Source organism: Bombina bombina, chromosome 6, assembly GCF_027579735.1.
Source record: "Bombina bombina isolate aBomBom1 chromosome 6, aBomBom1.pri, whole genome shotgun sequence".
Classification (NCBI taxonomy): domain Eukaryota; kingdom Metazoa; phylum Chordata; class Amphibia; order Anura; family Bombinatoridae; genus Bombina; species Bombina bombina.
Window position 1 is genome coordinate 36265119 of NC_069504.1, and position 24543 is coordinate 36289661.

At 40.8% G+C, this 24543-nt stretch overlaps 1 protein-coding gene across 3 annotated transcripts in view; it reads right to left on the bottom strand.

Annotated features, from left to right (window-relative positions):
- The window catches only part of LOC128662561 (complement C3), a 568605-nt gene that overhangs the window by 526690 nt on the left and 17372 nt on the right, over positions 1 to 24543 (bottom strand). For all 3 annotated transcript variants that reach the window (XM_053716362.1, XM_053716361.1, XM_053716360.1), the window contains exon 4: positions 11609 to 11679. In XM_053716362.1, coding sequence (XP_053572337.1) covers positions 11609 to 11679 — 71 coding nt within the window. The remainder of the gene's footprint in view (positions 1 to 11608; positions 11680 to 24543) is intronic.

A 24543-nucleotide genomic window follows, 5' to 3' on the forward strand; every position in this document is an offset into this window, starting at 1 on the left:
AGTACCAGGTGATCTCGCTTAGTATTCAATACTAGTAAATACTCCATGTAATCCCCTTTCCCTCCTTTGTGAAATTTGTGCTAGATTAAATAATATTCACCTAGATTTAGAGTTTTGTGTTAGAAGGGGTGCATTAGCTACGCGTGTTTCCCCCCCCCCCCCCGCACCATTTAAACAACGCTGGTATTGAGAGTTCTCTGAAGGGCTGCGTTAGGCTCCAAAAAGGGAGCGTACAGGCATATTTACCGCCACTTCAACTCTCAATACCAGCGTTGCTTACGGATTCGGCCAGCTTCAAAAATGTGCTCGTGCACGATATCCCCATAGGAAACAATGAGGCAGTTTGAGCTGAAATAAAACCTAACACCTGCAAAAAAGCAGCGTTCAGCTCCTAACGCAGCCCCATTGTTTCCTATGGGGAAACACTTCCTAAGTCTGCACCTAACACAATAACATGTACCCCGAGTCTAAACACCCCTAACCTTACACTTATTAACCCCTAATCTGCCGCCCCCCGCTATCGCTGACCCCTGCATTTTATTATTAACCCCTAATCTTCCGCTCCGTACACCGCCGCAACCTACATTATCCCTATGTACCACTAATCTGCTGCCCCTAACATCGCCGACCCCTACATTATATTTATTAACCCCAATCTGCCCCCCCAACGTCGCCGCTACCTTACCTACACGTATTAACCACTAATCTGCCAACCGGACCTCGCCGCTACTCTAATAAATGTATTAACCCCTAAAGCTAAGTCTAACCCTAACCCTAATCTAACTAAATAAATTAAATCTTATTAAATAAATTATTCCTATTTAAAGCTAAATACTTACCTGTAAAATAAATCCTAATATAGCTACAATATAACAAATAATTTTATTGCAGCTATTTTAGGATTTATATTTATTTTACCGGCAACTTTGTATTTATTTTAACTAGGTACAATAGCTATTAAATAGTTAATAACTATTTAATAGCTACCTAGTTAAAATAATTACAAAATTACCTGTAAAATAAATCCTAACCTAAGTTACAATTAAACCTAACACTACACTATCAATAAATTAATTAACTAAACTATCTACAATTATCTACAATCAAATCAACTAAACTAAATTACAAACAAAAAAAACACTAAATTACAAAAAATAAAAAAAAGATTACAAGAATTTTAAACTAATTACACCTACTCTAAGCCCCTTAAAAAAATAACAAAGCCCCCCAAAATAAATGAATGTGAGAAAAATGCAGCACTCGTGGGACACTTACGGTAAAAACTTAAAATTTTATTTCATAACTTTAAAAGATAAAGGTTAGGATCAGGGAATTAAAATAAAAAAATGCCCTACCCTATTCTAAAATAAAAAGTTAACAGCTCTTTTACCTTACCAACCCTTAAAAGGGCCTTTTGCGGGGCATGCCACAAAGAAAACAGCTCTTTTGCCTTTAAATAAACATACAATACCCCCCCAACATTACAACCCACCACCCACATACCCCTAATATAACCCAAACACCCTTTAAAAAAGGCCAATCAGATTTTTCCTACCTTAATTTCCGATTGGCTGATAGAATCCTATCAGCCAATCGGAATTCGAGGGACGCCATCTTGGATGACGTCACTTAAAGGAACCTTCATTCGTCGGAAGTCGCCGGAAGAAGAGGATGGATCCGCGTCGGCTGCTTCAAGATGGTCCCGCTCCGCGCCGGATGGATGAAGATAGAAGACGCCGCCTGGATGAACATGTCTACCGGTCCGGATGTCCTCTTCTTGCCGGATAGGATGAAGACTTCGGACCCTCTTCTGGACCTCTTCTTGCCGGATAGGATGAAGACTTTGGACCCTCTTCTGGGCCTCTTCTTGCCGGATAGGATGAAGACTTCGGACCCTCTTCTGGACGGATCGGTGATACCCGGCGTGGTGAAGACAAGGTAGGGAGATCTTCAGGGGCTTAGTGTTAGGTTTTTTAAGGGGGGTTTGGGTTAGATTAGGGGTATGTGGGTGGTGGGTTGTAATGTTGGGGGGGTATTGTATGGGTTTTTTTTACAGGCAAAAGAGCAGAATTCTTTGGGGCATGCCCCGCAAAAGGCCCTTTTAAGGGCTGGTAAGGTAAAAGAGCTGTTAACTTTTTATTTTAGAATAGGGTAGGGCATTTTTTATTTTGGGGGGCTTTGCTATTTTTTTAGGGGTCTTAGAGTAGGTGTAATTAGATTAAAATTGTTGTAATATTTTTATTATGTTTGTAATTAATTTTTTTATTTTTTGTAACAGCTTTTTTTATTTTTTGTACATTAGTTAGTTTATTTAATTGTATTTATTTGTAGGTATTTGTATGTAATTTATTTATTGATAGTGTAGTGTTAGGTTTAATTGTAGATAATTGTAGGTATTTTATTTAATTAATTTATTGATAGTGTAGTGTTAGGTTTAATTGTAACTTAGGTTAGGATTTATTTTACAGGTAATTTTGTAATTATTTTAACTAGGTAGCTATTAAATAGTTATTAACTATTTAATAGCTATTGTACCTAGTTAAAATAAATACAAAGTTGCCTGTAAAATAAATATAAATCCTAAAATAGCTACAATATAATTATTCGTTATATTGTAGCTATATTAGGGTTTATTTTACAGGTAAGTATTTAGCTTTAAATAGGATTAATTTATTTAATAAGATTTATTTTATTTCGTTAGATTTAAATTATATTTAACTTAGGGGGGTGTTAGGGTTAGGGTTAGACTTAGCTTTAGGGGTTAGTACATTTATTAGAGTAGCGGCGAGGTCCAGTCGGCAGATTAGGGGTTAATACTTGAAGTTAGGTGTCGGCGATGTTAGGGAGGGCAGATTAGGGGTTAATACTATTTATTATAGGGTTTTTGAGTTGGGAGTGAGGCGGTTTAGGGGTTAATACATTTATTATTGTGGCGGCGAGGTCCGGTCGGCAGATTAGGGGTTAATAAGTGTAGGTAGGTAGCGGCGACATTGGGGGGGGCAGATTAGGGGGTAATAAATATAATATAGGGGTCGGCGATGTTAGGGGCAGCAGATTAGGGGTACATAGGGATAATGTAGGTTGCGGCGGTGTGCGGTCGGAAGATTAGGGGTTAAAAAAAGTGTAGCGATGTGGGGGGATCTTGGTTTAGGGGTACATAGGTAGTTTATGGGTGTTAGTGTACATTAGAGCACAGTAGTTAAGAGCTTTATGAACCGGCGTTAGCCCATAAAGCTCTTAACTCCTGACTTTTTTCTGCGACTGGAGTCTTGTCGGTAGAGTTCTAACGCTCACTTCAGCCAAGACTCTAAATACCAGCGTTAGGAAGATCCCATTGAAAAGATAGGATACGCAATTGGCGTAAGGGGATCTGCGGTATGGAAAAGTCGCGGCTGGAAAGTGAGCGTTAGAACCTTTCCTAACTGACTCTAAATACCAGCGGGCGGCCAAAACCAGCGTTAGGACCCCCTAACGCTGGTTTGGACGGCTAACGCAGATCTCTAAATCTAGGCGATTGTAATTTCGGATAAATTATATAAGTAGCTCCGGAGTTATAGTAGTGATACAAAATAGGAAGCCAAACCGTACAAGACCTCTGGTCTAAGTCTGTTATTGCAAGAGTCACGCTCCCAAATGTAAATCTCTATCTGACTAATCTGAGTATACGTTCATCGTAAATTCAGATATCATATTGTGTTATCAACCTTATAGTTCTACTAGATATTAAAAACATTAAGGGGTCCCAACTCCCCCTACTCCTGACATGTTTCACCAGACATACCGGCTTTTTTACCTGTTAGTATGACTGACTGCCTGTAAACAGACAGACTGGTGAGACCTGTTAGTATGTCTGACTGTCTGTAAAAAGACACACTGGTTAGACCTTTTAGTATGTCTGACTGTCTGTAAAAAGAAACACTGGTGAGACCTGTTAGTATGGCTGACTGCCTGTAAAGAGACACACTGGTGAGTCCTGTTAGTTTGGCTGACTGCCTGTAAAGAGACACACTGGTGAGTCCTGTTAGTTTGGCTGACTGCCTGTAAAGAGACACACTGGTGAGACCTGTTAGTTTGGCTGACTGCCTTAAAGAGACACACCAATGACACCTGTTAGTATGGCTGACTGCCTGTAAAGAGACACACTGGTGACACCTGTTAGTATGACTGACTGCCTGTATAGAGACACACTGGTGAGACCTGTTAGTTTGGCTGACTGCCTGTAAAGAGACACACTGGTGAGACCTGTTAGTTTGGCTGACTGCCTTAACCCCTTAAGGACCAAGGCCATTTTTCAATTTCTTCCCTTAAAGACCAGGGCTATTTTTACATTTCTGCGGTGTTTGTGTTTAGCTGTAATGTTCCTCTTACTCATTTTTTGTACCCACACATATTATATACCGTTTTTCCCGCCACTAAATGGACTTTCTAAAGATACCATTATTTTCATCATATCTTATAATTTATTATTAAAAATATTATAAAATATGAGGAAAATATGGGAAAAAACACACTTTTTCTAAATTTGACCCCCAAAATCTGTTACACATCTACAACCACCAAAAAACAACCATGCTAAATAGTTTCTAAATTTTGTCCTGAGTTTAGAAATACCCAATGTTAACATGTTCTTTGCTTTTTTTGCAAGTTATAGGGCAATAAATACAAGAAGCACTTTGCTATTTCAAAACCACTTTTTTTCAAAATGAGCGCTAGTTACATTGGAACCCTGATATCTGTCAGGAATACCTGAATATCCCATGACATGTATATATTTTTTTTTAGAAGACATCCCAAAGTATTGATCTAGGCCCATTTTGGTATATTTAATGCCACCATTTCACCGCCAAATGCGACCAAATTAAAAAAAAACTTCATTTTTTTCGCAATTCTAGGTTTCTCATTGATATTATTTACAAACAGCTTGTGCAATTATGGCACAAATGGTTGTAAATGCTTCCCTGGGATCCCCTTTGTTCAGAAATAGCAGACATATATGGCTTTGGTGATGCTTTTTGGTAATTAGAAGGCTGCTAAATGCCGCTGCGCATCACACGTGTATTATGGCTAGCAGTGAAGGGGTTAATTAGGTAGCTTGTAGGGAGCTTGCAGTGTTAATTTTAGCTTTAGTGTTGAGATCAGCCTCCCACCTGACACATCAGACCCCCTGATCCCTCCCAAACAGCTCTCTTCCCTCACCCACCCCACAATTGTACCCGCCATCTTAAGTACTGGCAGAAAGTCTGCCAGTACTAAAATAAAAGGTATATTTTATTTTTTTTTATTTTTTTTTTCTAGCATATTTACATATGCTGCTGTGTAGGATCCCCCTTAGCCCCAAACCTCCCTGATCCCCCCCAAAACAGCTCTCTAACCCTCCCCCTCAACATTATTGGGAGCCATCTTGGGTACTGGCAGCTGTCTGCCAGTACCCAGTTTACAAAAAAATATATATTTTTTTAATTTCTCCCCACTTTTCTGTAGTGTAGCTTTCCCCCCCCCCAAAGACTAAACCCCCACCCCCTCCCAGATCACTTTGCTTATTTATAATACTATTTTTATTTCCCCTCTCTCCCTCTAAATTTATGCAAACCGTTCCATGTGTAATGGTTCCCACCCGCTCCCTCCCTCGTGCACGCGCCCGCCCGCCTCCCTTGTGCACGATCGTGCGTCCGTGCGCGCCCCCCAGCTACCCCACCCACGATCCCGCCCACCTCTGTACACCGCAAGCCATCGATGGCCGCCCACCCGCCTCCCACGTCGGCTCCCACCCACCAACGATTGCGGCCATCGATGTCCGGTGCAGAGAGGGCCACAGAGTGGCTCTCTCTGCATCGGATGGGGGAAAATGTTATTGCAGTGATGCCTCGACATGGAGGCATCACTGCAATAACCGGAAAGCGTCTGGAAGCGATCAGGATCGCTTCTAGCTGCTTTCAACCCCAACGTCGTACAGGGTACGTCGCTGGTCTTTAAAGACCAGTTTGTGCACGACGTACCCTGTACGACATATGACGTTAAGGGGTTAAAGAGACACACCAATGACACCTGTTAGTATGACTGACTGCCTGTATAGAGACACACTGGTGATACCTGTTAGTATGACTGACTGTCTGTAAAGAGACACACTGGTGACACCTGTTAGTATGTCTGACTGCTTGTAAAGAGACAAACCAATGACACCTGTTAGTTTGGCTGACTTCCTGTAAAGAGACACACTGGTGACACCTGTTAGTATGACTGACTGCCTGTAAAGAGACACACTGGTGACACCTGTTAGTATGTCTGACTGCTTGTAAAGAGACACACCAATGACACCTGTTAGTATGACTGACTGCCTGTATAGAGACACACTGGTGATACCTGTTAGTTTGGCTGACTTCCTGTAAAGAGACACACTGGTGAGACCTGTTAGTATGACTGACTGCCTGTAAAGAGACACACTGGTGATACCTGTTAGTATGACTGACTGTCTGTAAAGAGACACACTGGTGACACCTGTTAGTATGTCTGACTGCTTGTAAAGAGACAAACCAATGACACCTGTTAGTTTGGCTGACTTCCTGTAAAGAGACACACTGGTGACACCTGTTAGTATGACTGACTGCCTGTAAAGAGACACACTGGTGACACCTGTTAGTATGTCTGACTGCTTGTAAAGAGACACACCAATGACACCTGTTAGTATGACTGACTGCCTGTATAGAGACACACTAGTGATACCTGTTAGTTTGGCTGACTTCCTGTAAAGAGACACACTGGTGAGACCTGTTAGTATGACTGACTGCCTGTAAAGAGACACACTGGTGACACCTGTTAGTATGTCTGACTGCTTGTAAAGAGACACACCAATGACACCTGTTAGTATGACTGACTGCCTGTATAGAGACACACTGGTGATACCTGTTAGTATGACTGACTGTCTGTAAAGAGACACACTGGTGACACCTGTTAGTATGTCTGACTGCTTGTAAAGAGACAAACCAATGACACCTGTTAGTTTGGCTGACTTCCTGTAAAGAGACACACTGGTGACACCTGTTAGTATGACTGACTGCCTGTAAAGAGACACACTGGTGACATCGGTTAGTATGTCTGACTGCTTGTAAAGAGACACACCAATGACACCTGTTAGTATGACTGACTGCCTGTATAGAGACACACTGGTGATACCTGTTAGTTTGGCTGACTTCCTGTAAAGAGACACACTGGTGAGACCTGTTAGTATGACTGACTGCCTGTAAAGAGACACACTGGTGATACCTGTTAGTATGACTGACTGTCTGTAAAGAGACACACTGGTGACACCTGTTAGTATGTCTGACTGCTTGTAAAGAGACAAACCAATGACACCTGTTAGTTTGGCTGACTTCCTGTAAAGAGACACACTGGTGACACCTGTTAGTATGACTGACTGCCTGTAAAGAGACACACTGGTGACACCTGTTAGTATGTCTGACTGCTTGTAAAGAGACACACCAATGACACCTGTTAGTATGACTGACTGCCTGTATAGAGACACACTTGTGATACCTGTTAGTTTGGCTGACTTCCTGTAAAGAGACACACTGGTGAGACCTGTTAGTATGACTGACTGCCTGTAAAGAGACACACTGGTGACACCTGTTAGTATGTCTGACTGCTTGTAAAGAGACACACCAATGACACCTGTTAGTATGACTGACTGCCTGTATAGAGACACACTGGTGATACCTGTTAGTATGACTGACTGTCTGTAAAGGGACACACTGGTGACACCTGTTAGTATGTCTGACTGCTTGTAAAGAGACAAACCAATAACACCTGTTAGTATGGCTGACTTCCTGTAAAGAGACACACTGGTGACACCTGTTAGTATGACTGACTGCCTGTAAAGAGACACACTGGTGACACCTGTTAGTATGTCTGACTGCTTGGAAAGAGACACACCAATGACACCTGTTAGTATGACTGACTGCCTGTATAGAGACACACTGGTGATACCTGTTAGTTTGGCTGACTTCCTGTAAAGAGACACACTGGTGAGACCTGTTAGTATGACTGACTGCCTGTAAAGAGACACACTGGTGACACCTGTTAGTATGTCTGACTGCTTGTAAAGAGACACACCAATGACACCTGTTAGTATGACTGACTGCCTGTAAAGAGACACACTGGTGACACCTGTTAGTATGGCTGACTGCCTGTAAAGAGACACACCAGTGAGACCTGTTAGTATGACTGACTGCCTGTAAAGAGACACACTGGTGACACCTGTTAGTATGACTGACTGCCTGTAAAGAGACACACTGGTGACACCTGTTAGTATGTCTGACTGCTTGTAAAGAGACACACCAATGACACCTGTTAGTATGACTGACTGCCTGTAAAGAGACACACTGATGAGACCTGTTAGTATAGCTGACTGCCTGTAAAGAGACACACTGTTGAGACATGTTAGTTTGGCTGACTGCCTGTAAAGAGACACACCAATGACACCTGTTAGTATGACTGACTGCCTGTATAGAGACACACTGGTGAGACCTGTTAGTTTGGCTGACTGCCTGTAAAGAGACACACTGGTGAGACCTGTTAGTATGACTGACTGCTTGTAAAGCGACACACCAATGACACCTGTTAGTATGACTGACTGCCTGTATAGAGACACACTGGTGAGACCTGTTAGTTTGACTGACTGCCTGTAAAGAGACACACTGGTGAGACCTGTTAGTATGACTTACTGCCTGTAAAGAGACACATTTGTTAGACAGACTTGTTTTGATTTGTTTTGTTTTGCATTTGAGCCCTTATGCCATCACATACCCACCGCATGTATCTAACTATTAACTCCTATTCTGCCACATACCCACAGCAAGTATCTATTAATCCCTATGCCAACACATACCCACCGCAAGTATCTAACTATTAACCCCTATGCTGCCACATACCCACCGCAAGTATCTATTAATCCCTATGCCAACACATACCCACCGCAGGTATCTAACTATAAACCCCTATGCCGTCACATACCCACCACAAGTATCTATTAATCCCTATGCCAACACATACCCACCACAAGTATCTAACTATTAATCCCTATGCCATCACATACCCACCGCAAGTATCTATTAATCCCTATGCCAACACATACCCACCGCAGGTATCTAACTATAAACCCCTATGCCGTCACATACCCACCGCAAGTATCTATTAATCCTATGCCAACACATACCCACCGCAAGTATCTAACTATTAATCCCTATGCCATCACATACCCACCGCAAGTATCTAACTATTAATCCATATGCCATCACATATCCACCGCAAGTATCTATTAATCCCTATGCCATCACATACCCACCACAAGTATCTAACTATTAATCCCTATGCCGTCACATACCCACCACAAGTATCTAACTATTAATCCATATGCCGTCACATACCCACAACAAGTATCTAACTATTAATCCCTATGCCGTCACATACCCACCACAAGTATCTAACTATTAATCCCTATGCCATCATATACCCACCACAAGTATCTAACTATTAATCCCTATGCCGTCACATACCCACCACAAGTATCTAACTATTAATCCCTATGCCGTCATATACCCACCGCAAGTATCTAACTAATTATCCCTATGCCGTCACATACCCACCACAAGTATCTAACTATTAATCCCTATGCCCTCACATATCCACCGCAAGTATCTAACTATTAACCCCTATGCTGCCACATACCAAAGCAGGTATCTAGCTATTAACCCCTATGCCGTCACATACCCACCACAAGTATCTAACTACTAACCTTTATGCTGTCACATACCCACCGCAATAATCTATTAACTATTAGATTAAAATTAAAATTACTACAAATTAAATAAACTAAATTACACATTTAAAACACCTAACACTAATAATAAAAAATAATTCTAAAATTACAAAAAATAACAAATACTAAATTACAAAAAATAACAAACAGTAAATTAAAAAAATAACAAACGAAATTATCCAGAATAAAAACAATTACACCTAATCTTATAGCCCTATAAAAATAAAAAAAACTCCCCCCCCAAATAAAAAACAAACCCTAGCCTACAATAAACTACCAATAGCCCTTAAAAGGGCCTTTTGTAGGGCATTGCCCTAAATAAATCAGCTCTTTTACCTGTAAAAAAATAAAAAGACCCCCCAACAGTAAAACCCACCACCCAACCAACCCCCCAAAATAAAAAACCTAACTCTAACAAAAACCTAAGCTACTCATTGCCCTGAAAAGGGCATTTGTATGGGCATTGCCCTTAAAAGGGCATTTGACTCTTTTGCATTGCCCTGAAAAGGGCATTTAGCTCTTTTAAGAAAGCCTTAACTCTAATCTAAAAAAAACCCACCCAAAAAATGTTTAAAAAAACCTAACATTAACCCCCGATGATCCAGTTTCTGAAGTCCAGACATCCAGGCAGCGAGATGTCTTCATCCAGGCGGCGAGGTCTTCATCCATCCAGGTGGCGTCTTCTATCTTCATCCAGGCAGCATCTTCTATCTTCATCCCTGTGGCGCGGAGCGGGTCCATCCTTGAAGACATCCAGCGCGGAGCGTCCTCTTCATACAGTCACCGCCGTACACTGAATTTTCAATGCAAGGGAGCCTTTTCAAAATAGCTACTGAAATCCTATTGGCTGTTCAAATCAGCCAATAGGATGAGAGCTACTGAAATTCTATTTGCTGATTTGAATAGCCAGTAGAATTTTAGTAGCTCTCATCCTATTGGCTGATTTGAATAGCCAATAGAATTTCAGTAGCTCTCATCCTATTGGCCGATTTGAATTTCAAAAATCAAATCAGCCAATAAGAATGCAAGGTACGCCATTTTGAAAAAGCTTCCTTGCCTTGAAGATTCAGCGTACAGCGGTGACCATATGAAGAGGATGCTCCGCGACGGATGTCTTAAAGGATGGACCCGCTCCGCGCCACCGGTATAAAGATAGAAGACGCTGCCGGGATGAAGATAGAAGATGCCGCCTGGATGAAGATAGAAGACGCCGCTTGGATGGATGAAGACCTCGCTGCCTGAATGAAGACTTCTCGCCGCCTGGATTTCCAGACTTCAGAAACGTGGATCGTCAGGGCTTAGTGTTAGGTTTTTTAAACTTTTTTTGGGTGTTTTTTTTTTTAAGATTAGGGTTTGGGCGTTCTTAAAAGAACTAAATGCCCATTTTAGGGCAATGGAAAAGAGCTGAATTCCCTTTTAAGGGCAATGCCCATACAAATGCCCTTTACAGGGCAATGGGTAGCTTAGGTTTTTGTTAGAGTTAGGTTTTTTATTTTACTGTTGGGGGGGTCTTTGTATTTGTTTTCAGGTAAAAGAGCTGATTTTTTAGGGCAATGCCCTACAAAAGGCCCTTTTAAGGGCTATTGGTAGTTTATTGTAGGCTAAGACTTTTTTATTTTGGAGGACTTTTTTATTTTTATAGGGCTATTAGATTAGGTGTAATTGTTTTTATTTTTAATAATTTTGTTTGTTATTTTTTGTAATTTAGTATTTATTATTTTTGTAAAAAAAATAAAAAATACCTTTTATCTGGATTTAGAACCAACCTCTGGACACACAAGCTGACATCTGACTCACCAGGATTTCTGCTCTAAGGGCGTTGATTTTTGGTTGCAGATTGTTGTTCATGGAGAAAATGTGAACAAGAACTGTAAAAGACAACAGAAGAATTATATTAATTTGCCAGATTAATACAGTAGAGAGAAAAGGAGGCTTCCCTGTGTGTTACCTATTTATATTTACATTGTTGCCAGCAGTACCTGATTTCCAGGGACAGTCCCTAGATTTTTTTGTATGTCCCTGTATTTGTTTTCTCCCAGGAAATGTCCCCACCAGGAGATTTGGAGAGCTGCTGAGCTGGGGCATGTGTGACACAAGTTAATGGGGAGGCTGTGCGTGTAGCAAGTACTATGCTTGATCAATCAGATCAGGTCTCTACATGTAGTGTATTATTTCATTATAACTGGAATAATGTTATTAATATTGAATTAAGTTCGCATATTTGTCTGCCTGATTTTGATGCTGTGTTGTAACAATTACCATGTGTACCAGAGGCTGGTATTGTCAGTATTATGTGCAGGGGCTGACTGAGACCAATCAGGGCTCCAGGCAAAAATTATTAGGGAAGGGCCCCCACTGTTCCACACTGACCCAATATTATTCAAATATATGCAAATGAACATGGTAGCCTCCCTGCCATGCCCCTATCAGGCCCCCCCAACCTCTAGGGCCAACCCCAACATCAAGGACTAGAAACAGTGCCCCCAACTTCCAGGGCCAGACCCCACCCCATGGCCCTCACAGTGACAGACCCCCAACAGGACCCCCCACACTCTAAGGCCCCCGAGCAACAAATCCATATCCAGGCACAAGGCCCCAACTCTAGGGCCCTGTGCAACAAACCCCACATCCAGGCACAAGGCCCCCCTAAACCCACACTTAACTGCTTAGTCATTGAGAGGGCAGCTGAAAGCCCCAACTTAAGCAGCACACCAGGAGTTATGTTGATGCCATTTGTGGGCCCCCCTAGATGCTGGACCCTCGGTCCAGGTCCTACTTGCCCGGCTGATCAGTCTGCCCCTGATTATGTGGTAGGTGTAAGAGCTTGGTGCAGTAATCTGTATAATAAGCTATGCATAAGTCTAAATTATACTATTACTATCAAATGGGTGTGTTTTGATTGCAGAACTGAGTGGGCAGAGCAGTTGAACCGTAGCTCCTCAATACTCTGATAACCTGCTTGCTTGCTCTACTGCAAAGGGTCCCTGCAATTCTTTTTTAAATGTTGGCAACTATGTATTTATCAGTTCAAGCATGTGCAAAGATTCATATTTGTCTATGAATTATGAGTGTACCTGGAGAGGAAGTCTGATGATTTTGTGTTAAAGGGACAGTAAATTGCCATACTATGTAAGTGCAAAAAAATTAAGGACCAGATTACAAGTGGAGCAGTATTTAACACTCCCGCTTGCACGTTAACTGCGCTAGAAGTAAACTTTTTTTCGCGCATCGGGTTGTGCTCGTATTACAAGTTGAAAGTAAAAAGTTATCTCTTGCGCACTAACCTGATGTGCAACAAAAAGCCGAACTTTGAATATTGTACGCGTAATAACCTATTCCTGCATAGAAGTCAATGGAGTAACCCGAACGCATCTTCTCAAATGCACTAACCCGACATGAAAATATGAATATTTCACATTCCAATGTTCTTTATATAGAAGCATATGTTTTATTTGCATATCTAATTTGCATATCTTACCCACAATTCTCTTGTGCATTGGTAACATTGTATATTAAGAATTTCTGGGGAAAAGCAAGCACGGATACTTGCCTAGATGTGCTAATTTCATACGCAAATATTTACATTGATTTAATTTTGAGACATGGAGGATTTTAATTTCAGTTTTTTATCTCCCCCCATCATTTTAATGAATTTAGTTTTAACCATGAAAATAGCTTTACCAATGCAGCAACCAGAAATCTATCTCCTACTGATGAGTTCCAAAAAGAACGAAACAGGCTGTCTAGTGAGTGATTTCTGGTTTGCTGTCATAATCCTGTTAAAAGGGTCGCTGTGTCAAAACAGTATTTTGAAGCAAAAAAACTGAGAATTTACATATCTAATTTGCATATCTTACCCACAATTCTCTTGTGCATTGGTAACATTGTATATTAAGAATTTCTGGGGAAAAGCAAGCGGGGATACTTGCCTACATGTGCTAATTTCCTATGCAAATATTTACATTGATTTATATATATATATATATGTATTCAGGGGCGAAACTACAGGGGGTACAGAGGTCGCAATTGTGACTGGGCCCCCAAGGTCTTTCTGTTTTACCCATTGGTGTTTATGTGTGTGTGTGTATGTGTGTATGTATGTATGTGACTGTGTGTGTATTTATGCATGTATGTGTGTGTATGTTTGTGGAACCAGCAAATTACAGACCTTGTTACTACAGCATGGGGGGAGGGGGTAAACAGTGTCACTATACAGTACCACTATATACAGTATGGGGGGGGCTGGACTATGTCACAGACTACTGTGGTCACTTTATAAAGTACTGGGGTGGGTAGGGTCAGGCCAGCCATCTCACCGGCAGATTACAGACTGTGTCACTAACTCACTATATACAGTACTGGTGGGTTAAACAGTGTCACTATATACAGTAATAGGGGGTCAGACCATCTCACAGATTGTGGGCACAGGGTACCTCCTTTTGCAGACATGTAATCTGATTCCCCTTTTTTCTGTGTTAAATGTTAAAAAAAAAGAAAGAAAAAAGATATGTATCAAATTCTTTTTTTTGGGGGAGGGGGCCTTCTTAGATTCTTGCACCTGGGCCCTGTGGGTTCTAGTTACGCCTCCGTATGTATTTATGTTTATACGTGTATATACTGTATGTCTGTAAATATATATACAAATATAAATACATCTGTACACACTAAACATGTGCAGCCGCGAAAAATTCGGTTCGGATCGATTCGGACCGATTCGAATTTCTGTTCGGATCGTTTCGAATTGGGAAGAAATCGAATGAATTCGTTTTGGATTCATTCGGATTCTTTCGGATTCGTGGGAAATTCGGTTCGGTTCGATTCGGTTTGGTTCGAATTGATTCGGAATTTCGGTCAGTGTTAAGTTGGATGTGCTGTGTATTACACTAGTATACTGTACAATACTAGTGTAATACACGGCCATCCGAATCCATCCGAATCTACCGAATAAATTAGAATTGATTCAGATTTATTCGGTAGATTCGTCACTACCGCAATTCGGAATTCAAATCGATCCGAATCTCTGAATTCGACAAAATTCGTCCGAATTTCGATTCAGACCGAACCGAATCGCACATGTCTAGTACACACATATAAACATAAACATATATATAAATGTATATATACATATACTGTACATACATATACACATTTAGACATGTATGTAGCTCTATATTAAAGCACTTTGCCTACCATTTTTGTTCTAACACCTGAGACCTCATAAGTTTGAGCCCTTATAACTTTTTTGTACAATTTATTTTAAAATAATTATATTAGATATTGCTATTATAAGTGTAACTGTACTTTGTAAAGTATTTTTTATGTGTTTTGTGACATTTTTTGTTTTGCAAAACAGTTACCAGAGCTCTGAGGACGTACTAGCCTGACGAAGGTTAATTTGAATTGTGCTCAAGCGATCGCGTTCACTTTCAACTTGAAATACGAGCGATAAACCCGACATTGGCAAACACCTGAGATAAACCCCTTATTGCTTGCGCACAAACGCTTGCGCTCTACTCATAATCTGGACCTTTATGTTACAAAATTATGTTTAATATATCTTTAATAGTACAAGTTACATGATGACTAGAAGATGTAGAGTGTATAAAGACTATATTCTGCTTACTGCATGCAGGGGCACATTTCATTTTTTTGCTGCCCTAGGCACTGAGAATTCTTCATACCCTCTGACCCCCATATTTGCATTCCTTACAACAGGAGGCCAGTGATGCATGGAGGCATCATGCACCATCACTACACAGTCAGGCACTACTCATTTGTAATAAAATGAATGCCATAGAATTAATAAAAAGAGAGAAGCGCTCAACCTGGGATTGAACAATAGCATAATAGCTTGTTCTATGGCTAGTTTCCACCCTAGGCGCAGCCTATTTTTGCTCAACATGAGCCTTTCACAGAGAAGAACTTTCCTGAAGCATATCAGTCTGATCCTGACTTCACAGTACAGTCCAGCCCAGAAATACCAGGCAATCCCTCTCTGAACGAGAGAAACAGCAAAACCCTAGACGTACGTTTCGGCCTAGTGTGGGCCTCTTCAGTGAGGTGCAGCCATATCCCTCTAGACACACTGAGACTTCCCTAAGTGTCATAATTTGCATAAATAAAAAGAGAGAAGCCCTCAACCTGGGAACGAACAATAGCATAATAGCTTGTTCTATGGCTAGTTACCACCCAAGAAGCACAATTCAAAGAAATGAGGAAAATAATGTGGTGTAGAGTCAGTCCAATGAGGGTGAGTGAAAAAGAGTGTTGCGCTCAAATCAAAAAGGACAAATCACAACATAAACTGCTCAAATATCCGTAAAGGGATGGCATCCAATATATTATATTGCCCTTTATTTCCCTTATTGCAATGAGCACAGAAAGCCTTCAGAGTGCAACACCTGATGTATAGATAACACTCCCCCCTATATAGATGGGCGCTTGTATCCACAGAGAGATTCCTCTGTCCCCCTGTTGAATATTGTGTTTGGAGATTAGACCTCTCAGTTACTTTGTGCAGCGTGTCAAATACAAGAAAAAACAGTAACACAGCTTTCCAGAAGTGGCTGGACACATACCTCTTGGTCCTGGCAGCGTAATGGTATACAGCGTGTTGCCGCCTCACATATCCACAGCCATCTCTCTCTGGATAAGCTCCGGTCACGGATCCAAAACAGCGCTCAGAGGAAAAAAAAATGAGTTACCCCTGCAGCTCTATGCCGTATGCTCTGTGCTCACTCTGGCCGTAGTGCAAACAGAATTGAAAAGAACATAAGAGAAGCACACGAGCATCAGCAATTAAGTGTATTTATTTGAAATTCCAATGTTGGACAAAGAAAAAGTGCGAAAACAAGCAACAAATTCAAGGGTAATAATAACCCCAGTAAAAACAGAGACAGGTTCAGCTGGAGTTTCTAGTAACCGGCTTACGCGTTTCGGCCTAAGCCTTACTCATAGCCTTATTAAAATTAGCACGATACCTACATGCTATAAAACCTTTCTCCAGCCATGATTGGCCGCCAGGGTCTCAGCCTGTATCATGCTGGCCAATCAAATGCATCTAAACCTACACACACCCCCACCGTCAAGCTATTGCGTGAACCCATGCTAACATTGGGGGGAGTGCCTGCCCGGCCAATCCTATTACGCAACCGGCGGTACACTCCCTGGAGAAAGGTACCAAAACAGTCAAAATGCACTGAGATAAAAGGCAGCCTTCAACGGTTTAGAAATCAGTTTGAGCCTATCTAGGCTTTCAACAAAGAATACCCAGGGAACAAAGCAAGTTATGATAAATGTAAATTGAAAAGTTGTTTTAAAATTGCATGCCCTATCGGAATCATGAAAGTTTAATTTTGACTTGACTGTCCCTTTAACTGAATTGTAGGGGGAAAATAAATCTTATTTATTAAAGGGCCATTGTACACTAGATTTTTCTTTGCATTCATGTTTTGTAGATATATATATAGTCCATCTGGGGGTGTTTTTGTAAAAATTTTTAGTTTTACTTATTTTTAAATAACATTGTGCTGATTTTCAGACTCCTAACCAAGTCCTAAAGTTTAAGATGTATACTGACTTATACAGACTTCAGACTGCTTCTTTTTGTATAATGGGTCGTTTTTATATGCAGGGAAGGGGAGAAGGTCTGCTCTCAGCCATCAACAGTGCTAAATTGGTAGTAAAGGCTAGTTTCCATTGAGTCGTAATTTGGTTTGAGTACGCTCGCAAACCGATAAATATACTGTCGGAAACAATATCGTTTATCGACTGCTTCCAATGGCGCATTATACCTCAAAAACTTTGCGTCCCATAGAAAGTAATAGAACCCGTTAATCGATAAATTATACCAAGTTTCCAATAAAAGCGCTAACCGTTAATATACTGTCGGAGGCTGTCGATATATTGAGAAATATTACACCCAGCTCAACTAGGTGTAAAGGAGGATAAAGGAGCTTTTTGATGCCTGTTTCTCATTGAAATTGCAAATCCTAAAAACATTTATGAGTGTTTCAATGTAGAAATAAGATTATACATGCTACATTTATTGGTCTTATGTATAGGAATATTTGCACCCATGTTTCATTGAAATATCAATATGTCTGTACATAGAAAAATAGATGCAAGCATATATCACCTATCCCAAATGCAACCTTTGCCCAGGGATGCTATATATATATTCTCAATATATATATATATATATATATATATATATAATAATCTTCGCTTACATGTATATATGTATGATAATGGTATATATATCTTTGACCTATATAAACCATATAATTATATTAGATTTGTTTGTAAATATATATGTTCTAGCAAAATAATGTAATCAAATATTTGTGTTATGTCACTTTAAATTAAAGGGATGGGGGGGCGGAGCTAACCGCCGAACTAGCTAGTCGCACTTATACAGAGTTCCGGCTCCATCTATTCTAAAAGAGACTTTTACGACTCATTTTATAGTTCAAATTCATCTTGAACTGAGTCCCAGTGATAGAAATTATTTGCGGAGCGAGCTGGAGTAGTGTTTATAAGCCTTATATTACCCTATTGCATGACTAATTGTACAGTGAACGAGGCTTTTGGTATATTCAAAATGGCGGAGTCTCCATGCGAACAGGGTCTCATAGGCTCATTAAATGATTGCTTTTCACAATTTAAGCAAGAACTTGCAAGAATGTTTTGCCAGGAACCGGCAGCCGAAGTGACTTCTGAAACCTCTAAGAAGATACAGTGTTTGTTTGAGGTAATCTGCAAAATTGCCCTGTGTCTCACTCGTGTGTTATTGGTAGCGGAGCTGTCCTGGAGCAGGAATGGAGTCCTGGGGCAGCACTAAACTTTCTGACGCCGTTAGTGGCGGGTGCCCATTTAGATGGACAGGGAGGCTGGTATTTGGGTCATTCTGTCCAACTACAAGACCTGACTGAGCACACGGAGGAGCCATTTCTGAGCTTGAATAAACTACAGGAGGACCTCTGGTCTACATATGCCTACCCCTTAGCTCATGAGTCGAGCGTTAGAGCGACTTCAGTAGGAGGCGGTAATCCTCATATGCCTCTCAATAGAGGCTCCTGGCTACCGAGCATAAAGGAGAGTGGCCCGCTTGACCTTACACAAAGTGCTGCCTTAGCACTGAATGGATCAAGGTGTACCCATCCTTCTGCCCTGAAAACCTCTCCTCTGATGCTGGAGAGTGTACTAACATGGAGATCCAGTACTAAGGGTCCGGTCAGTTTATGGGGCAGGGTGTTGATAGATTGGGCAAAGGAACTGTTTATTTCAACTCTTTTCATTATTTCAGTCATCAAACCAGGCAATGATCTAATTACCTTATATAGCAACCAAGCTCTGATGGATTTAGCAGATGGTGAACATTAGAACAACCTTGTCCCAGCAACTTTCTACTTTGGCTCATGCTATGCAAGATTTACAATGTTATCTTTATGACACACATGAACTTGCACTGTCTAACTGTGAAAAACAGTCAAAATGCACTGAGATAAAAGGCAGCCTTCAACGGTTTAGAAATCAGTTTGAGCCTATCTAGGCTTCCAACAAAGAATAACCAGAGAACAAAGCAAGTTATTATAAATGTAAATTGAAAAGTTGTTTTAAAATTGCATGCCCTATCGGAATGATGAAAGTTTAATTTTGACTTGACTTTCCCTTTAACTGCATTGTAGTGGCGGGTGCCCATCTAGATGGACAGGGAGACTGGTATTTGGGTCATTCCGTCCAACTACAAGACCTGACTGAGCACACGGAGGAGCCATTTCTGAGCTTGAATAAACTACAGGAGGACCTCTGGTCTACATATGCCTACCCCTTAGCTCATGAGTCGAGCGTTAGAGCGACTTCAGTAGGAGGCGGTAATCCTCCAATGCCTCTCAATAGAGGCTCCTGGCTACTGAGCATAAAGGAGAGTGGCCCGCTTGACCTTACACAAAGTGCTGCTTTAGCACTGAATGGAGGAAGGTGTCCCCATCCTTCTGCCCTGAAAACCTCTCCTCTGATGCTGGAGAGTGTACTAACATGGAGATCCAGTACTAAGGGTCCGGTCAGTTTATGGGGCAGCGTGTTGATAGATTGGGCAAAGGAACTGTTTATTTCAACTCTTTTCATTATTCTGTGCAACGTGGAGCAGACTTGGCATGGGATAAAAGAACGATAACACGGCTACTCATTAAGTCTCTGCAAGTAGGCAGGAACTATACTTGCGAGGCTCATATGCTCTAACGTAGCGTGTTGAATGTTACCAGTTTGCCCATTTTTACCGGACTTTGTACTTTTTTCTTGTGCTTACACAGGTTGTGATTGGAGCTATCCGAACTAGTTATGTATGGACACAATCCTATCTCTGGTATTGTTTGGCTTTTGTTTGTTTTCATTTGAGGCCCTTAGCATTGTAGGGAAGTGGCCTATGGTTTGCACTGTAGGAGATTGCTTGTGGGTCTGCTTTGATATTTTTGCTATTTGTGTGTGTGTTTCACTGTCTTGCTAAAGTTCTTTGGTCTTTAAGTAGCATCTTAAATTTAGTTTTGCTAGCTAGCAATTTACAATATGTACTCATTTTATAATCCTGGGTTGTCTTGAGGTATTAGAATCACGCTAGGGAGCCTAGCAATAAATAATAATGAGTCTAATGTCATTTATATTGCAACTATAAATCAGAAGATAGGTCAAGACATTTTTTTTATATAAGTTTACGTGTTAGACTGTGTAAATATGTCTCCCTTTCCATTACCCTACATACTTTGCAGTTGCTTGAAACTATTCCCCCAGGACCATATTTCTAGTATGTCTCTCTATCTGCCCTCCCCCATTTGAACCCTTGACCTGTGCCAAGTGGCGAGCCTCCAGCGGCCGGGGCGACACGTCTACATAATTTATTTTTCTATTTGCAGGAATGCATGTAACAGAGGTCTCATTGCATCAAGACCATGAGGAGAGGTCTGATTTACACACATACATATGGGTATATACACTGCTCAAAAAAATAAAGGGAACACTTAAACAACACAATGTAACTCCAAGTCAATCACACTTCTGTGAAATCAAACTGTCCACTTAGGAAGCAACACTGAGTGACAATCAATGTCACATGCTGTTGTGCAAATGGGATAGACAACAGGTGGAAATTATAGGCAATTAGCAAGACACCCCCAATAAAGGAGTAGTTCTGCAGGTGGTGACCACAGACCACTTCTCAGTTCCTATGCTTTCTGGCTGATGTTTTGGTCACTTATGAATGCTGGCTGTGCTTTCACTCTAGTGGTAGCATGAGACGGAGTCTACAACCCACACAAGTGGCTCAGGTAGTGCAGCTCATCCAGGATGGCACATCAATGCGAGCTGTGGCAAGAAGGATTGCTGTGTCTGTCAGCGTAGTGTCCAGAGCATGGAGGCGCTACCAGGAGACAGGCCAGTACATCAGGAGACGTGGAGGAGGCCATAGGAGGGCAACAACCCAGCAGCAGGACCGCTACCTCTGCCTTTGTGCAAGGAGGAACAGAAGGAGCACTGCCAGAGGCCTGCAAAATGACCTCAAGCAGGCCACAAATGTGCATGTGTCTGCTCAAACAGTCAGAAACAGACTCCATGAGGGGGGTATGAGGGCCCGACGTCCACAGGTGGGGGTTGTGCTTACAGCCCAACACCGTGCAAGACGTTTGGCATTTGCCAGAGAACACCAAGATTGGCAAATTCGCTACTGGCGCCCTGTGCTCTTCACAGATGAAAGCAGGTGCATACTGAGCACATTTGACAGACGGGACAGTCTGGAGATGCCGTGGAAAATGTTCTGCTGCCTGCAACATCCTCCAGCATGGCCGGTTTGGCAGTAGGTCAGTAATGGTGTGGGGTGGCATTTCTTTGAGGGGCCGAACAGCCCTCCATGTGCTCTCCAGAGGTAGCCTGACTGCCATTAGGTATCGAGATGAGATCCTCAGACCCCTTGTGAGACCATATGCTGGTGCAGTTGGCCCTGGGTTCCTCCTAATGCAAGACAATGCTAGACCTCATGTGGCTGGAGTGTGTCAGCAGTTCCTGCAAGACGAAGGCATTGATGCTATGGACTGGCCCACCCGTTCCCCAGACCTGAATCCAATTGAGCACATCTGGGACATCATGTCTCGCTCCATCCACCAACTTCACGTTGCACCACAGACTGTCCAGGAGTTGGTGGATGCTTCAGTCCAGGTCTGGGAGGAGATCCCTCAGGAGACCATCCGCCACCTCATCAGGAGCATGCACAGGCGTTGTAGGGAGGTCATACAGGCACGTGGAGGCCACACACACTACTGAGCCTCATTTTGACTTGTTTTAAGGACATTACATCAAAGTTGGATCCGCCTGTAGTGTGTTTTTCCACTTTAATTTTGAGTGTGACTCCAAATCCAGACCTCCATGGGTTAAAAATTTGATTTCCATATTTTAATTTTTGTGTGATTTTGTTGTCAGCACATTCAACTATGTAAAGAACAAAGTATTTAATTAGAATATTTAATTCATTCAGATCTAGGATGTGTTATTTTAGTGTTCCCTTTATTTTTTTGAGCAGTGTATATAGGGAGGTACATATTATCCAGGGGGTATGAAGTCCCGGCAATCTTGTTTATTCACAAATAAGTTCTTCTTACTGAGTAGAATTATTTTAAGCGCACGCAAGTTTAGTTTCTGAAATTTAGTATCAGGCTCCCCTGAATATAGCCCCCCCACAGGGCAACTATAGTGTTTGCTCAAGTCCTCTGCTCCCTTTGATTTAATTACATGTAGCAGCATTCTTTTAACTTTTTTGCGGTACATTTTTATACTTTTATAGCACTATATAAGTCATATTGCTTGCTCCATAAAAAGCTAGCTAGACTATATCCATGAGTAATCTTTTGTTTCTATATAGGTCCCTTTGATATAGCCCCCAAATGTCAGCATTTTATCCTTATTATCTGCTCTACACATTAGTTTCAATATATTTTGGGGGGGTTTAAAGGGACAGGGTATATTATTACATTATTAATATCTGTGAGCCATAGCGTATTTCTTGACTTAGATTCATTGTTACCTGTTTATGGAAAACAGTCAATGTTGTTCCAGTATATACCCTGCTTGTTCTTCTTCATGCTGGTTTGTTTTAATATGCCAAATGTTATACTTAGATATTGCCAATCGGAGTTATCTTGCACTGTAAAGTCTACTGTTGATATTGCATATTTCATGTTGGGGATTTGTTTCAAAGTCTTAATGTGATAGGATGTATAATTTTCATATATTTGTTAGATACAATTAGCTATAACTCCTGGTTAATATTTAATTTGCGGTACCTGTCTTACTTTAAAGAGGTATAGATTTTAGTCATGGTACGCTTATTACTGACTCCTATTCCATCTGGTGGTCTCCCATACGTACATGTTTAGAGGGAAAATTAAAAATGTAAACCCCACATTTCTCTTCTAGGAGTTTACAGAAAAGTCTAGATCATTAATTAGAATAAATCATTCCTTCACAGTTTCATTAGATGGGCCTCATTTTATAAGTTGGTTGGCTCTGTTCCCCCCCCCATAATTATTATTATTATTATTATCGGTTATTTGTAGAGCGCTAAGGGTTCCGCAGCGCTAAGGGTCTTATCTTGGTCCCTGTTTACTAAGTAAGCCAAGGAACACAGATTCCAAAAATGTTCCTGCTATTTATAATTTGTCTGTCACAATACAGCGGCATGTAATATTCCCACCCTTTTACTACATAAAGAAAGTTTTGATCTCCTTCATTTTTTGTAATTGAACATATATTCTAGTGGTTGGAGGCCTGAGGGTGGCCTCCCTAGCCTGAGGAGATTGCTATTTGTATGGGCTTAAATATGGCCCTATAGGCTATATATTTGAAATCCTTTCATAACTATGGGCAATCATAGGCATAGGGGCTTCAAAATGGCCCTATATATTAGTTTGAAAATCTGAGGTTAGTCCTTTTTGCTTTTACCAACCACATAGGCAGAACTTCTTTATTAATATTTGGTTTAGTTTTTAGTTTTTATTCTCTTTACATATAGAAGTGTAAGATTCCATTTATGTCTATATCTTTGTGGTGATGTTTGTTATATGCACAGTGCTGTATATCTTTATTATATACCCTCACAGGTTGAGGGTTTATCTAAGTGATTGTTATATTCTTTACCTCAATAAAAAGTATTTAAAAAACAATTATTAAAGGGATAGTGTATTCCCAATAAAACATTCATGAATCAGATAAAGCATTCAATTCCAATCAACTTACATATGTACTCATAATCAATTTAATTTCGTTATCTTTCTTATTTTAATTATGTATTTAAGTTTAGGAGGCACTCCATTTAATGTTCAGCACCTGTGTTGCACTTGCTGATTGTTGGCTACATTTAGACAACAATCATCAAGTGCTCCCCATGTGCAGAATAAAAATAGGAAGATTCCTAAGCTTACATTCCTGCTTTACAAATTACAGATGATAATGAAGTTAAATAGATTATAGGAGTACATATTTAAGTATATTAATACTGCATGCTCTGATTCATGAATATAATTTTGAATAGACTATCCCTTTAAGAAATATTATAAAATCCTCATTTTAAAGAGACAAATACAGATATAATATAATCCTTCAAATTAACATAGATTATCAATACATACAATCCCCTGAGATTGCACACTTGAATGGCATGGTTACCTGATAGAAAATAATATTGAAAAATA